Below are 17,361 nucleotides of genomic sequence, written 5' to 3'. Positions count from 1 at the left end.
TACGGCAGAATGAAATGAATTCGATTATGCCATGGTTGCCAAAAGCGGGTCTGCGTTAATTTCCACTCCTGCATAGATGTATATATTTTGGTCAGGTTTTTGTTAATAGAGGCATAATGCCTTAATGAGCATTTCAAATATGCATAAGCGGAAGCCGAAGCATTGAAAACGATTGCGAATGTATTTGTCTGTGGTATGCAGGGAGGGACTGGGGGAGAAAAACGCTTCGCCTTGGTAGAGCGGGGCTCACCCGCCGGCACACAAACGACATCATTAGTAGTGTGGGCGCCATTCTGCCGCAGAATCATCGCTCACACACCCATACCTCTGCCCATGGGGTCTGTCTACAGGCCCTGGCATTAGAAAACACCCAGGCAGGAACACACTGCTCCAGAGGCCTGACTGCATGTCATCCAAGCTGATTAATAGTAGCGTTGGCTTATTGCAGACAATGACATTGGCTGTATGTGTATGTATGCTGTGAAATGTTCACCAATGGAGTCCAGGCCCACTTAGGAGGTCCAGACTTGGAACACATCATGTTCATTCACTCCAGTGGAGGCTGCTGAGGGGAGGACAGCTCATGATAAGGGCTGGAATGGAGCGAATGGAATAGTATCAAACACATAAGAACCATGTGTTAGATGTTGATACCTCTCCACTTATTCCACTTCAGCCATTACCACATGCCCGTCCTCCCCAATTAAGGTGTCTCCAAACTCCTGTGATTCACACACTCAAGAGCCCATCCATCCACTATGTTCAAGTGACTCTCATCAGACCAAACGTAACTAATGAATCCTAATACTTTCAGCGAGCTAGGCTCTATGGCTGCTTCCCAAATCAAACCCTATTCCCTAAGTTGGTGGTTGGAGATATCCCTCTAGTGGTGTAGGGGCTGTGCTTCGGCAAAGTGGGTGGGGTTATATTCTGTCTGTTTGGCCCTGTGCGGGGGTATCGTCGGACGGGGCCACAATGTCTCCCGAGCCCTCCTGTCTCAACCGCCAGTATTTATGCTGCAATAGTTTATGTGTCGGGGGGCTAGGGTCAGTCTGTTAAATCTGGAGTATTTATCCTGTTTTAGCCGTTGTCCTGTGTGAATTTAAGCATGCTCTCTCTAATTCTCTCTCTTTTTCGCTTTCTTTCTCGCCTTCTTTCTCTCTCTGAGGACCTGAACCGTAGGACCATGCCTCAGGACTACCTGGCCTGATGACTCTTTGCTGTCCCCAGTCCACCTGGTCGTGCTGCTGCTCCAGTTTCAACTGTTCTGCCTGCAGCTATGGAACCCTGACCTGTTCACCGGACGTGCTACCTGTCAGACCAGACCTGCTGTTTTCAACTCTCAAGAGACAGCAGGAGAGGTAGAGATACTCTGAATGATTGGCTATGAAAAGCAAACTGAAATTTACTCCTGATGCGCTGACCTGTTGCACCGTCTACAACCACTGTGATTATTATTATTTGACAATGCTGGTCATCTATGAACATTTGAACATCTTGACCATATTCTGTAATAATCTCCACATAGCACAGCCAGAAGAGAACTGGCCACCCCTCATAGCCTGGTTCCTCTCTAGGTTTCTTCCTAGGTTCTGGCCTTTCTAGGGAGTTTTTCCTAGTCACCGTGCTTCTACACCTGCATTGCTTGCTGTTTGGGGTTTTAGACTGGGTTTCTGTACAGCACTTTGTGACATCAGCTGATGTAAGAAGGGCTTTATCAATAAATTTGATTGATATTGAGTGCACTTATTTTGACCAGGACCCATAGAGCTCTGGTTAAAACCAGTAGTGCACTACATTTGGAATTTTAATTCAGTGGCCTTCTGGTTAGTGTCCACCCAGAGATTGGAAGGTTGGGAGTTCGATTCCAGGCCAAGTCACACCAAAGACTGTAAATGGTACCCGATAGTGCCCATGAAGCTCATCACTAAGCTAATGACCCTGGGACTAAACACCTCCCTCTGCAACTGGATCCTGGACTTCCTGACGGGCCGCCGTGGTAAGGGTAGGCAACAACACATCTGCCACGTGGATCCTCAACACCGGGGCCCCTCAGGGGTGCAATCCTAGTCCCCTCCTGTACTCCCTGTTCACCCACGACTGTGTAGCCAAGCACGACTCCAACACCATCGTTAAGTTTGTTGACGACACAACATTGGTAGGCCTGATCACTGACCATGATGAGACAGCCTATAGGGAGGAGGTCAGAGACCTTCAGGACAACAACCTCCCCCTCAATGTGAGCAAGACAAAGGTGATCGTGGACTACAAGGAAAGGAAGGCTGAACGGGTTGAGAGTTTCAAATTCCTTGGTGTTCACATAACTAAGGACCTATCATGGTTGAAACACACCAAAACTGTCGTGAAGAGGGCACGACAACATCTATTCCTCAGGATACTGAAAATACTTGGCATGTGTCCTCAGATCCTCAAAAAGGTGCACCATCGAGAGCATCCTGACCGGTTGCATCACGGCCCGGTATGGCAACTGCTTGGCATCTGCCCGCAAGGCGCTACAGAGGGTAGGGTGTACGGCACAATACATCATTGGTGCCAAGCTTCCTGCCATCCAGGACCTACAGTTGAAGTCGGAGGTTTACATACACCTTGGCCAAATACATTTAATCTACATTTTTCACAATTCCTGACATTTAGTAGTAGTAAAAATGTTCTATCTTAGGTCTGTTAGGATCACCACTTTATTTTAAGAATGTGTAGTGTCAGAATAATAGCAAAGATAATTATTTATTTCAGCTTTTAATTATATCATCACATTCCCAGTGGGTCAGAAGTTTACATATACTCAATTAGTATTTGGTAGCATTGCCTTTAATAGTTTAACTTGGGTCAAACAGTTTGGGTAGCGTTCCACAAGCTTCCCACAATAAGTTGGGTGAATTTTGGCCCATTCCTCCTGGCAGATCTGGTGTAACTGAGTCAGGTTTGCAGGCCTCCTTGCTCACACACACGTTTTCAGTTCTGCCCACAAATATTCTATAGGATTGAGGTCAGGGCTTTGTGATGGCCACTTCAATACCTTGAATTTATTGTCCTTGGGCCATTTTGCCACAACTTTGGAAGTGTGCTTGGGGTCATTGTTCATTTGGAAGACCCATTTGCGACCAAGCTTTAACTTCCTGACTGATGTCTTAAGATGTTGCTTCAATATAATTTCCCTCATGTGCCATCTATTTTGTGAAGTGCACCAGTCCCTCCTGCAGCAAAGCACCCCCACCAGATGATGCTGCACCCATGTGCTTCACGGTTGGGATGGTGTTCTTCGGCTTGCAAGCCTCCCCCTTTTTCCTCCAAACATAACAACGGTAATTTTGGCCAAAAAGTTATATTTTTGTTTCATCAGACCAGAGGACTTTTCTTCTTTGTCCCCATATGCAGTTGCAAACCGTAGTCTGTTGTTTTATGGCGGTTTGAAGCAGTGGATTCTTCCTTACTGAGCGGCCTTTCAGGTTATGTCGATGTAGGACTCGTTTTACTGTGGATATAGATACTTTTGTACCTGTTTCCTACAGCATCTTCACAAGGTTCTTTGCTGTTGTTCTGGGATTGATTTGCACTTTTCGCACCAAAGTACGTTCATCTCTAGGAGACAGAAGGGGTCTCCTTCCTGAGCGGTATGATGGCTGTATGATTCAATGGTGTTTATACTTGTGTACTATTGTTTGTACAGATGAACATATATAATAATAATAATATATGCCATTTAGCAGACGCTTTTATCCAAAGCGACTTACAGTCATGTGTGCATACATTCTACGTATGGGTGGTCCCGGGGATCGAACCCACTACCCTGGCGTTACAAGCGCCATGCTCTACCAACTGAGCTACAGAAGGACCACAACATGGCACCTTCAGGTTGACTTGTGGAGGTACACCATTTTTTTGGGCTTGGCTGATTTCTTTTGATTTTCCCAGGATGTCAAGCAAAGAGGCACTGAGTTTGAAGGTAGGCCTTGGAATACATCTACAGGTACACCTCCAATTGACTCAAATGATGTCAATTAGCCTATCAGAAGCTTCCAAAGCCATTAGCCTATCAGAAGCTTTCCAAGCTGTTTAAAGGCCCAGTCAACTTAGTGTATGTAAACTTCTGACCCACTGGAATTGTGATACAGTGAGTTATAAGTGAAATAATCTGTCTATAAACACTTGTTGGAAAAATTACTTGTGTCATGCACAAAGTAGATGTCCTAACCGACTTGCCAAAACTACAGTTTGTTAACAAGAAATTCGTGGAGTGGTTGAAAAACTAGTTTTAATGACTCCAACCCAAGTATATGTAAACTTCCGACTTCAACTTTATATACTAGGCGATGTCAGCGGAAGGCCCAAAAAATTGTCATAGACTCCAGTCACCCAAGTCTTAGACTATTCTCTCTGTTATCGCACGGCAAGCGGTACCGGAGCGCCTCCCCCTTTTTACACTGCTGCTACACGCTGTTTATTATCTACGCATAGTCACTTTACTCCTACCTACATGTTCAAATTACCTCAACTAACCTGTACCCCCTGCACATTGACTCTGTACCGATAGCCCCTGCATTTGGCCTCATTATTGTTATGTACTTTTTATTTTATACTTTCATTTATTTAGTAAATATATAACTATTTTCCATGAACTTCATTGTTGGTTAAGGGCTTGTAAGTAAGAATTTCACAGTAAGACCTGTTGTATTCAGCGCATAACATTTTTATGACCTAGAATATGTGGACAACTACAACAACTGTACAACTACAGTCAGACTGTAGACTCTCCTTCCAGACTCACATTAAGCATCTCCAATCCAAAATTAATCTAAATCTAGAATCTGCTTCCTATTTCGTGACAAAGCCTCCTTCACTCATGCTACCAAACATACCCTCGTAAAACTGACTATCCTATCGATCCTTAACTTTGACGATGTCATTTACAAAATAGCCCAACACTCCATTCAGCAAACTGGATGTAGACAGTGCCATCCGTTTTATGACCAAAGTCCCATATACTACCCACCACTGCGACCTGTATGCTCTCGTTGGCTGGCCCTCACTACATATCCGTCGCCAAACCCACTGGCACCGGGTCATCTATAAGTCTTTGCTAGGTAAAGTCCCCCCCACTTATCTCAGCTCACTGGTCACCATAGCAACACCCACACGTAGCACGCACTCCAACAGGCATATTGCACTGGTCATCCCCAAAGTCAACACTTCTTTTGGCTGCCTTTCCTTCCAGTTTTCTGCTGTCAATAACTGGAAGGAATTGCAAAAATCTCTGAAGCTGGAGTCTTATATCTCCCTGTCTAACTATAAGCATCAGCTGTCAGAGCAGTTTACCAATCACTGTACCTGTACACACGGTTTTCCTCCTCTTCTAAGGAGGAGAAGGAAAGATCGGACCAATGTGCAGCGTGGTAAGTGTCCATATTTTAATGAAATATAACCGAACACTGACTACAAAAGAACAGGAGAAATAAATGAAAACCGAAACAGTTCTGTATGGTAAAACACAGACACAGAAAACAACTAACCACAACCCATAGTGGGAAAACAGCCTGTCTAAGTATGGTTCTCAATCAGAGACAACGATCGACAGCTGCCTCTGATTGGGAACCATACCAGGCCAAACACAGAAATACAAAACCTAGAATACACAACATAGAATGCCCACCCCAACTCACGCCATGACCTAACTAAAACAGAGACATAAAAAAGGAACTTAGGTCAGGACGTGACACACAGCCAATCTGTAAATAGCACACTCGACTACCTCATCCCCATATTATTACTTACCCTTCTGCTCTTTTGCACCCCAGTATCTCTACTTGCACATTCATCTTCTGCACATCTATCACTCCAGTATTAATGCTAAATTGTAATTATTTTCGCCTCTAGGGCCTATTTATTGCTTACCTGCCTACCCTTCTACATTTGCACAAACTGCACATAGATTTTTCAAATTTGATTTTCTTTTGTGTTATTGACTGTATGTTTGTTTATGTGTAACTCGGTGTTGTTGTATTTGTCGCACGGCTTTGTTTTATCTTGGCCAGGTCGCAGTTGTAAATGAGAACTTGTTCCCAACTGGCCTCCCTGGTTAAATAAAGTTGAAATAAAAATATATTTTTTTTGTTGAATTTTGATTTGATGCTTCTCTGCTTGGGAGTAAGTCCCTGTGATAGGCTATTGTCCTGTCCAAGGGGTGTACTTGTAAATCAAGCTGCCTCAAGCTACTGACTCCTGCTCCTATGAGCCATTCTGGCTCGCGCAAGGCTACTTACCATACAGGAAATAGTGTGTCATTTGGGATGCAGCCTAGTAGTTCAGCGGTATGAAGTCTCTATGAACATTCAGTGCACTTTTGTCTCAACACTATAATCACCTTTTCTAATTGTGCTGCTGTGTGGAAGACCCTGAGCCAAACCCACAGGACTTCCCCCTCTGACTCTTATTTAATGTGCCATTACCATTAATGAACGTACTGCGCTTAGACTGAGAGTAAGAGGGGAGGGCTGCAGTGCTGCCTCATGCACTGCACAGGGACAGCTCCAGGCTTTTGGAGATGGGAACAGCCCATAAATGTGCTTAGAGCAAAAAAAGTGTGCATTTAGTGTGGCTGGGGTGGGGGGGGGGTTAACAAAAAATCTCAGACAAGTATTTCATAGCCTTAGCAATGTGTAGAAATGGGTGAGACTTCAGAAGCTGGGTATTATTACTGTAGCTGGAAACTACTGAGGCAAATATACTAATGGCTAAAGTTGGCCAAACTTGCCAATTAATTGAGGTAGATGGAAGTAAAGAACCATCCTTGGAAGTGTCATGCCAGATAAGCCATCTGCCACATACTGTAGCTCCAGATTGTGATGGTTGGATGTCTGCTCTGGAGTAGGAACTGGATAAAGGGGTTAAAGTGTCTCCACTTCACTCCCAAATCAGAAACAGAAGCACTAGCCGGAGCCCGGCTGTATCCATTTTTTTTATTTAAGTTTGTCAGTTTAGAGAAGTGTTTGACCTTCTGTTTGGTCTCCACTCGTCTCACTGGGGGTCAAAAGTTGTTGGTTCCTGTCTCCATGGAGGGCTAAGTCCAGCGTCTATGGGTCCATTTACAACAGAAAAGAGAACATCTACCCTAAGACCACCACACTTCACACACTTCACACTTAGACACACAATCCATTTCACACAGACAGACAGGCTCTCTAAAGCTTTCATAATACATACACAGCTCACCTGAGCCAGGCGCCAATTTCTCCTTCCCTGCACTGTGTACCCGTAGCTTCCTGGACCCCGCCTTGTCTGATGACGCTCTGTCTTTAGGTGGTCGCGGCTGCAGGCTCCCTGGCTTCCCTGTACATTACACAATGAGGTTACATTCAAAACACTGAGTCACAATAATAGCCTGACAAACACATAACGCAACTTTAGAACCTGAGCAGATAACAATTTGTTAATGGCTAGCGGAACAGCTTACGGAGTACTGAATAGTATGCCACAGTAAAACCATCTTTCGTTCTCAATAAAAGGTATTTCAGAAAACGAGCTCTATCCAATCCATCAATAGCGAGTGCAGCAGACTAAATAAAGCAAGCTATGCACAACTAAAGCTAGATATTTTAATGGTCTTCTTATACACTCCATCACACTTCAAACGTACTGCATTACCAAGTCTAATATATTAGAATTTAGGTCAGTGAGTGTATAGAGTCAGTGTGCGGCTGAATTACTATCACATAAAGGAGCATGCTAACCAGACATACTTATGTAATATTTCAATTGCGCACTCAGATTGAGAAGGGAAACCATAACTATGATGAACGTTGGGGAGTCAATGATTCTGTCATACCATTGTACTAATGAACCAGTGTTTATGGTTAGTTAGCTTGGTGGAAAAGGACAGCTGTTGAAAGTACATTAAATATACACTGATTTAACTTCTCTTAGGGGAGCAGTAATTCGACAAACTGGGCTGAATAAAGCAAGCTAGGCAAAACTAAGGAGGAAGTTGTTTTTCAGATTTTCCCAAATCACAATTTCCAAGTCATGTCTGTGACTATTGGTCAGTGTGGGAAGCACACTGTGGAATGAATGTATGGTTTCTGTAGTAGTGTGGCATGCACATTATTAATGGCCTCTAAAAAAAACCTCTCAGTTCATGCTTGAATTTCTGCTACAACGATTTGAGATTTGCTGATGCTAATGATAACAGTCGACACTACAGTGTGGGATCCACACCGACAGACATCTGAAAGCCCTATCGTCTGAAAACGTCTGAAAACCAACCTCATCAAAAGATATCTTGATTAATCCCACAGCACCCTCATGCTTACTATTACTGTGATATATAGTTGTCTCACCTAGCTACTTTAAGACGATTGCACTGTAAATCACTCTGGTTAAGAGTGTCTGCTTAGCGACAAAAGTATTCAAAATGAACTGAAACATCTGAGTAAGTTAAGGTGATTTCGATAACCAAATGTGATAAAGAAGCATGTTCCTACCATTAAAACAGCTGAAAAACTCATATTTATGTTAAAATGATTGAAAATAATTTGACTACTCGGGCTGGCGCAGCGGTCTAAGGCAATGCATCAGTGCTAGAGGCGTCACCACAGACACCTTGGTTTGAATCCAGGCTGTATCACAACCGGCCGTGATTGGGAGTCCCATAGGATGGCAAACAATTTAGCCGGTGTAGGCTGTCATTGTAAATTGTTCTTAACTGACTAGTTAAATAAAGGTTACATTTAAAAAAGGGCTGTGTGTTGCCATGTTGATAATGTGTCATCAACGACATCACTTGATTGGTTCATCTGACAGGCAGCCCTGATTACAATGCATGTGTCACGAATCCCGCCGAAGATGTTCGTTCCTGTTCCTCTTCCTGTTCGGGCGGCGCTCGGCGGTCGTCGTCACCGGCCTACTAGCTGCCACCGAACCCCTTTTCTGTTTCATTTAGTTGTGTCTGATTAGTTGCACCTGTTTTATGTTTAGGTTTTGATTGTGGGCTATTTAAACCCAGTAGGCCCGCCGGCTTTTGTGCGGGCTTGTTTCTCTGTTCGTTTTGTGGATGTGATATTTTTGTATTTCTCCGGACTGTTTGTGTCCTGTTTTTGGGCCGGTCATTGTATGCGCCAGGTGTTTTGGCGTGACCTACTTTTCTCCGGAATAAATACAGTTGTCCTTTACCCTCTGCTCTCTGCGCCTGACTCCGCACCCACAACTCCTAGAAGTCGTAACAGCATGTTAGTAGCCTCATTGACAATATTTTCATATAAGTGCCTTTTTAGAAGGATCTCCTGTTATAGACTAGCTAGGTCAGGGTTCCCCAACTAGCGGCCCACTGGACGAATTTGGCCCGTGGGTGATTTTATTAATTTTAGTTTTCTGAGCAAAAATGTAAGTAAACATTTTTGATTTTAAAAAATATATATTTTCTTGTTGAACATAAAACAAGAGTGATTTTAATTTTGGAAATCTGTTCCAATGTATTCCCACACATAATATAGAGATATACAGTATGCGATCGTATACAAATGTAAGCAATGTTTGAAATTATTCTGTTTTAGTTAAATATTATATCCGTTTGTGCTTCTTGCGGTCAATCTGCAGTTTACAAATGATTTGTAATTATGTTATGGCCCCCTGACCATCTGCTTAAGAAAAAAAATGGCTGTGGCTGAATCTAGTTGAAGATTCCTAAACTAGGCGATATGGCATGATAAATTGACCAAAAAATTATACGGTGCGTTGTGGGCTATCATAGCCAGCTAGTCCAAAACCACGGTATGCTCAGCTATCCTTGATGGATACTTTGCATGCTAGTGTCGTTATCGGAACAGCTTGCTACAGAGCAGGATTTTACTATGGATTATGGATTTCACTATGGACATTGGTAACATAATTTGGTCTCATAAATCTTACAACTAGCTGCAATTGATTTAATACGAGTGGACACTGTTAACAACCCGACATGTCTGTTCCTAAATCTTTTAGATGACACCTAGCTAGCTTCAACACTCCTTTTTCTAGCCAGCTGTTTCTGGCCCAGCTAGCTTGCTAGCCTCTACTGGGTTTGAAGTGAAGTCCCTCACTGCAAACCATATTGAATACCGTTTCATGCATAGTGTACACGATCTGCAAAAGTGACTTCATTACCATGCAGTTGGCTAGCTTACTAACCTTGTTTGCTGTTAGCTAGCTTGCTGGCAAACACAGTATGATCAGATGCACATGTCAAAACTACTGTAATGTTTAACACAGCTAGACCTTGCTCGCTGAACGGATACCAAAGGCCATGAGTAAAGTAGGCGCCCGGACGCTCTACCATTCCCATTACGCTGTTTCAATATGGCTGCGGCCACATCTCTCTAAGCTTGAACAATTTCAAATATTATGTTCTAAAAGTATTGTCCTAACATCCCGTTCAACAAGGTTACCTAACATCGACATGTAAAACGATGTTGTAGGTTGATTTGAGCATTTCAGTTGAATGTAAATGTCTATGGCATTTTTACTTGACGTTGTCTGGAACAGACGACAGAGTGTTGTCCTTACCTGGCAGCTCATAAACGGAGTCATTCTTCTGGCTACTGGGACCAGGTTGTTTCTCGCTCCAGTCTCCATGATCTTGATGTCTCTCTGAAGCAGCTGTTCTATTTGTTCTTGCACCAGATACAGACCCCTGTGACAGAGAGAAAGAAGGAGAGAGAGAGAGAACAAGATTGGCAACCTGTTGCCCCAATAAAAGGGCAACATTATGTTTATTTATTTTCCCGTTTGTACTTGAACTATTTGCACGTCGTTACAACACTGTACATAGCCATAAATGTCTCTATTCCTTTTAAACTTTTGTGAGTGTAATGCTTACTATTTACAATGTAAACATATGTTTCCCATGCAAATGAAGCCATTTGAATTGAATTGCGAGAGAGAGAGAGAGAGAGAGAGAGAGAGAGAGAGAGAGAGAGAGAGAGAGAGAGAGAGAGAGAGGGGTATAAAAACATATTATAAAACATAAATCAGAGCACTGAAGGCAGAAACAGAAAAGCAAAAACCAACAAAAGAGGATCACAGAGCGTATCTCTCCCGGGAGTCCTAGGAGACACAGGCTTTCCAATGATGGGAGATATGACAGGCGGATAATAATACAGAAATAGTTCAGAATGCGTCAAAGACCCAAATAACTTCCGGTGCCTCAAGACAACATCCGTTGATTCTTATCATCATCAAACTATTGGAGAAAAAGAGAAAACAAAAGCAGGAATTCCTCAAATACTATTCACAAAGGTCTCTTTGTGGATGTGATATCTATGTTTGGAGAGTGGGCCAGCGGTACAATAAAATAACAACAGCTCCTCCCAAAACTTATTTTCACACTATTGGTAAATGCAATAGTCACATTGTATGATAAATGTGTTCATGTGGGTATTCAAAAGAGAGACTCTAACACTCCCATGCAATATATTTATATATGAAATCCACCCATGTTTGGACAGCAAGCTCCCTTCTCAGGGGAGTATTACCATATTCATGCTCCGGTGTGTCCTCCCGTCCTGTCCCTGTCCCTCTGAGAGTCCACTATTCTTCCTTCCGGTCAGTGGAGGGGGTCCTAAAACCCTCGACCCAAATGCGATGTGGGAGGCGTCCGGCTGGAACTTGGGGCCTCGAGCAGCACTGGCTACCCTGCCACTGCCTGACAGATCTGGAAGGTACAAAAATAAACTGATCATTTGGAAACTCATTTGTTATCAATGTTTACAATGCATAGGATCATCTCTTTCAATGTAATACTGGGGAAATAGATAGTGATCGTGACTGTGATAGTGATCAACAGCGATGTCTGGCTGTTTAGTGTAATTTTCAAGTAACCAGCTCAAACACATTACACATAGGCTTAATGTAGCATATCAGCCTATTACTATTAAACTGTTACTCGCACTGTCACCACTTTGCACTTATTTGTGTTTCATTTATATTCCTGGAGGCTAAGAATAACACAGCAAGAGACAAATGCTGCCTATGTAAAAAGGCAGTGATATCCTGACATTGCAAATAGATTCCAGCTGATTTAACATATGGATTTGAGCTTGATATTACAGTGGCATACTAGCACCCCTCTGCACATAATTCATTTACAAACAAAATTACACCCCTCTCAACCAAGATTGATTCAAAAATGGACAGAGTTGAAGTCGGAAGTTTACATAGACTTTGGTTGGAGTCATTAAAACAAATTTTCAACCACTCCACAAATTTCTTGTTAACAAACTGTAGTTGTGGCAAGTTGGTTAGGACATCTACTTTGTGCATGACACAATATTTTTTTCCAACAACTGTTTATAGACAATTTATAGATAATTGTTTATAGACAATTTATAGATAATTCACTGTATCACAATTCCAGTGGGTCAGAAGTTTACATGCACTTAGTTGACTGTGCCTTTAAACAGCTTGGAAAATTCCAGAAAATGATGTCATGGCTTTAGAAGCTTGTGATAGGCTAATTTACATAATTTTAGTCAATTGGAGGCGTACCTGTGGATGTATTTCAAGGCATACCTTCAAACTCAATGCCTCTTTGCTTGACATCATGGGAAAATCAAAAGAAATCAGCCAAGACCTCAGAAAAAAAATTGTAGACCTCCACAAGTCTGGTTCATCCTGGGGAGCAATTTCCAAACGCCTGAAGGTACCACTTTCATCTGTACAAACAATAGTATGCAAGTATAAACACCATGGGACCACGCAGCTGTCCTACCGCTCAGGAAGGAGACGCGTTCTATCTCCTAGAGATGAACATACTTTGGTGCGAAAAGTGCAAATCAATCCCAGAACAACAGCAAAGGACCTTGTGAAGATGCTGGAGGAAACAGGTACACAATTATCTATATCCACAGTAAAACAAGTCCTATATTGACATAACCTGAAAGGCTACTCAGCAAGGGAGGAGCCACTGTTCCAAAACCGCTACAAAAAAAGCCAGACTACGGTTTGAAACTGCACATAGGAACAAAGATCATACTTTTTGGAGAAATGTCCTCTGGTCTAATGAAACAAAAATAGAACTGTTTGGCCATAATGACCATCGTTATATTTGGAGGAAAAGGGGGAGGCTTGCAAGCCGAAGAACAACATCCCAACCGTGAAGCACGGGGTGGCAGCATCATGTTGTGGGGGTGCTTTGCTGCAGGAGGGACTGGTGCACTTCACAAAATAGATGGCATCATGACGCAGGAAAATTATGTGGATATATTGAAGCAACATCTCAAGACATCTGTCAGGAAGTTAAATCTTGGTTGCAAGTGGGTCTTCCAAATGGACAATGACCCCATGCATACTTCCAAAGTTGTGGCAAAATGGCTTAAGGACAACAAAGTCAAGGTATTGGAGTGGCCATCACAAAGCCCTGACCTCAATCCTATGGATAATTTGTGGGCAGAACTGAAAAAGCGTGTGCGAGCAAGGAGGCCTACAAACCTGACTCAGTTACAACAGGTCTGTCAGGAGGAATGGGCCAAAATTCACTCAACTTATTGTTGGAAGCTTGGGGAAGGCTACCTGAAATGTTTGACCCAAGTTAAACCAGTTAAAGTCAAAGCTACTAAATACTAATTGAGTGTATGTAAACTTCTGACTCACTGGGAATGTGATGAAAGAAATAAAAGCTGAAATAAATCATTTTCTCTACTATTATTCTGACATCTCACATTCTTAAAATAAAGTGGTGATCCTAACAGGCCTAAGACAGGGAATTATTACTAGGAATTGTGAGTTTAAATGTATTTGGCTAAGGTGCATGTAAACTTCTGACTTCAACTGTAGCTATGTTATATAAACTGTGGTATAACTAATCAGAGAAATATTTGGAGTGGGAAATAAGCACCATAGCTTCCTTTATATAAATGCAGAAGCTTGAGTCTGATTGGTTTGAAACACCACAACTTACAGGACTGGGTCGTTCCACAACATGAGTCCCTTTTGGATCCTTTTGATATTTTAAGTAGAAATGATGCACCAATATTGGATTTTAATAGCCTGTTATATTAAATGAAGTGTTCTTTAATATAGACCATATGGAAAATTCAATAAATTCAATCAGATTTTTGTATACCCCTTGTTAATTTGTTGCTTTGATACAGTAGTTTCTGAAGATTATTATTTATTTAAGGTGATTATTGATTTGTTTTAAGGTTAAAAAAATAACTAATTTTAGTAATGGTGAAACTATTCCTATTTAAAAATGATTTTTCAAAAGAAACATTAAACATCAGTCCTCACTCACTTGGTAGAGCATGGCACTTGCAACACCAGCGTTGAAGGTTAGATTCTCACAGGGAACCAGTATGAAAATGTATGCACTCACTACTGTAGGTCGATCTGGATAAAAGGGTCTGCTAAATGACTGGAATGTCAAAAAATGTCAAATCTAATAGTGAAAGCGGGTGAGCTGGTTCTACTTTTTTTTTGCAATTTTCTGGTTTTGTGGTGGAAAACTGAGTGGGTCGAGCACTACACGCCAACCTCGTTTCCCATAAATAGACAGGCAATAATTTTTTCACTTTTTTTTTTTTTTGTGAAGCTTGCATTCAATTGCCCCTAATTGCTGCACACAACAAACTCCCATTCCCCCTGTCACAAGGGGATTTATGGCTGATTTAAGATGAAATTGTCAACTCTGCTACGTTCAACACCGTTACTTTCTTTGGCACTTAATAGGCACTCACCATATAACAAATAAATAATAATAATAATAACCTCTTGAGATTGTTTTTTTTGGTAAAAGTTGAACATAAAAGCTCGTCATGACAGAATGTTAAAATTAGGGGAAATAAAGGTTTTCTTCACCACACTTCCCAAAAGGGAACAACCCGCCTACACTTTTCCATAGCAAAGTGCCTAGTGATAATTGGATGAACCTAAAGACAAGGTCACACCATTGTTGAAAAGACAAAACCAAGCATGCGATTGGTTCAACTGTTCTCTCTCAACAACAACGAAAAATCTCTATAAATGTTTCATCTTTTAATTTGCTGTTTGGCTGACGAATGTACTAAACTCAAGAAACAGTAATTATCAACAGTCTTTTTTACACAATTAGATTGCATGTCTACTTTAATAGCAATCCCTTTTAATCATTATTAGGCATGTTATGCTAATAACTAGACCAACCAATTATGAGAACTCATTTACAAGAAAACGAACAGTGTGTGCGTGCACGAGTGTGCATTGTGTGTGTGTGTGTGTGTGTGTGTGTGTGTGTGTGTGTGTGTGTGTGTGTGTGTGTGTGTGTGTGTGTGTGTGTGTGTGTGTGTGTGTGTGTGTGTGTGTGTGTGTGTGTGTGTGTGTGTGTGTGTGTGTGTGTGTGTGTGTGTGTGTGTGTGTGTGTGTGCATGCGTCCAAGTGTGTGTGTGTATGCATGCGTCCAAGTGTGTGTGTGCATGTGATTACTGTTCATTTCTAATGGCACGGCCAAGTGACTCAACATGCTGGAGACAGCTGTCAGAACAAATAAATATGCGCTGATAAAAAGGCCACAGAGGTACTGTCTGTCTGTAGGGGAGCAGAGTGGGGCTCCTGAATCACTGGCGCATGTCTTTCTCCCTCATAAACACATATAATTGCTGTTCTCTCTCTCTCTGGGTGTACAGGTGCGGGGTGATGTGCGAGCCAAATTCCAAAGGCCACCTGGGTTTTAGAGTGCAACAATCACACTGTGCCGCCTGCAGCAGAGTGGCAGCTTTTAGGTGAGAATAAATGCAAGTCCTTTAAAGTACTACTTACTGCCTGTTCTGGATTTTCATTGCTTTCAACCATAAAACAACAACAGAAATGTACACAAAACAACAACAATGGAACTTTGACCGCCTTTCAAAGTTATAGGGATGGTTATGTAAAGCCACAAAATCCCATTGGGCATTGCTGTACTCTGATGATGCTGTCTTCCTGGGTATGGCTTTAAGGCTCTGTCTTTATGTATTTAATCCCTCAGAAACTCTATTAGACTTTACATACCATCTGTGATAGCAGCTCAGGAATCAACAGGAGATTACTGAACTGACAGATTATTATGTAAACCACGAGAGACAAGCAAACTATCTGATTACATGCAACAAAAGTGTCTGAAAAAGCACAATCTATATTCGACTGCTTATTTGTGTTTAAACATGTTATGGACATATTGACAAACAAAACACATTTTACATTTCAAAGATAAAGATTTGCAATATGCTGCTTTCAATAAATGGAAAACTGTTTGCAACTATGGGACTATGTTTACTTTGGTTAGATGTGGGGGTCTGAGGCTGAGTTTAGCCAGTCATGAAGCATATCCAATCAGGGAAACAAAAACAGAAGGAGCCAGAAAGGGCAAACCAATTTCAGAGAATTACTGGTGTCTGTTTGAAACAAATGGAAAAGTCTGGCTTATATGGAAATTAATTGAACTGAATTATTATTTGTTTCTTGGTCAAAGACGGAACAAAATGGACGTAGCCTTGAACTGTTTGATGAAAATAAATACTGGACTTGATTTGATTGTTTTTTATTACTAGGTTATTGTTACTATTATTTGGACAATCACTTGGTTAGCTATTGACACTCAAGAACTCAGATGAACAAGATCTCATGCTCTATCCCAACCATAACATGCTTGTTCCACCCCAAAGAGGGGGATTAGAAATAAACACAGAGCGCAGCATTTGTTCTCTCAAATGAAGAAAGTCACACCCACCACACATGATTTTGAGTGTGCAACTTTCTTTTTTACTTGTATCCAACACCTCACAGAAGGGATGTAGGTTCTTTATCTATTTACTTCATAGATGTGTTGTCTCACCCACCAGACTCAGAGTTGTGAGGGCAAGTCTTCAGGTCTGCCAGTCTCAGCCTCTCCATGTTCTTTACCTGGATCACCTGGTGGACGTCAGGGGGAAACTGGCAGCTCCGAGGGATCGAGTCCATGGGACCATTTACACCAATATATAGGTCTACAGAGGGAATACAATAACAAAAAACTATGCATGAAACAAGAGAATGAATAAACCAAAAGTGATCTAGCTGAAAACATAATCATGGAGGTATTGGCTTTCTCAAGGAAGAGAAAATAAGCATTTTGCATTATAATTCATTAAAACATTTTAAAAATCCAGGCCTATCCATTTTCCAGATGAACTGGCAGGCGGTGTAGTGGGTGTACACACACACACACACACACAAACACACACAAACACACACACACAAACGCACGCACGCACACACACACACACACGATGCTCTGTGAGGGATGGAGGTGTGAGGTTGGACTCACCATATCATTGGTTCATCATATAGGAAGAGGCTATTCACATGATACACATCGGCTTATCA

The 17,361-nt window shown here is 41.9% G+C and overlaps 1 protein-coding gene across 3 annotated transcripts in view; it reads right to left on the bottom strand.

Annotated features, from left to right (window-relative positions):
• Nucleotides 1-17,361, bottom strand: part of cfap20dc (CFAP20 domain containing) — a 58,135-nt gene that overhangs the window by 24,716 nt on the left and 16,058 nt on the right. For all 3 annotated transcript variants that reach the window (XM_046310764.1, XM_046310766.1, XM_046310765.1), the window contains 4 exons: nt 16,836-16,982; nt 11,520-11,698; nt 10,552-10,678; nt 7,228-7,344 (listed from right to left, as the gene is read on the bottom strand). In XM_046310764.1, the coding sequence (XP_046166720.1) occupies nt 7,228-7,344; nt 10,552-10,678; nt 11,520-11,698; nt 16,836-16,982 (570 nt within the window). The remainder of the gene's footprint in view (nt 1-7,227; nt 7,345-10,551; nt 10,679-11,519; nt 11,699-16,835; nt 16,983-17,361) is intronic.

The sequence above is a fragment of the Oncorhynchus gorbuscha genome, linkage group LG18 (genome assembly GCF_021184085.1).
Source record: "Oncorhynchus gorbuscha isolate QuinsamMale2020 ecotype Even-year linkage group LG18, OgorEven_v1.0, whole genome shotgun sequence".
NCBI lineage: Eukaryota > Metazoa > Chordata > Actinopteri > Salmoniformes > Salmonidae > Oncorhynchus > Oncorhynchus gorbuscha.
Note: the sequence above shows the minus strand (reverse complement) of the source record. Positions and strands in the feature narration are given on the sequence as shown.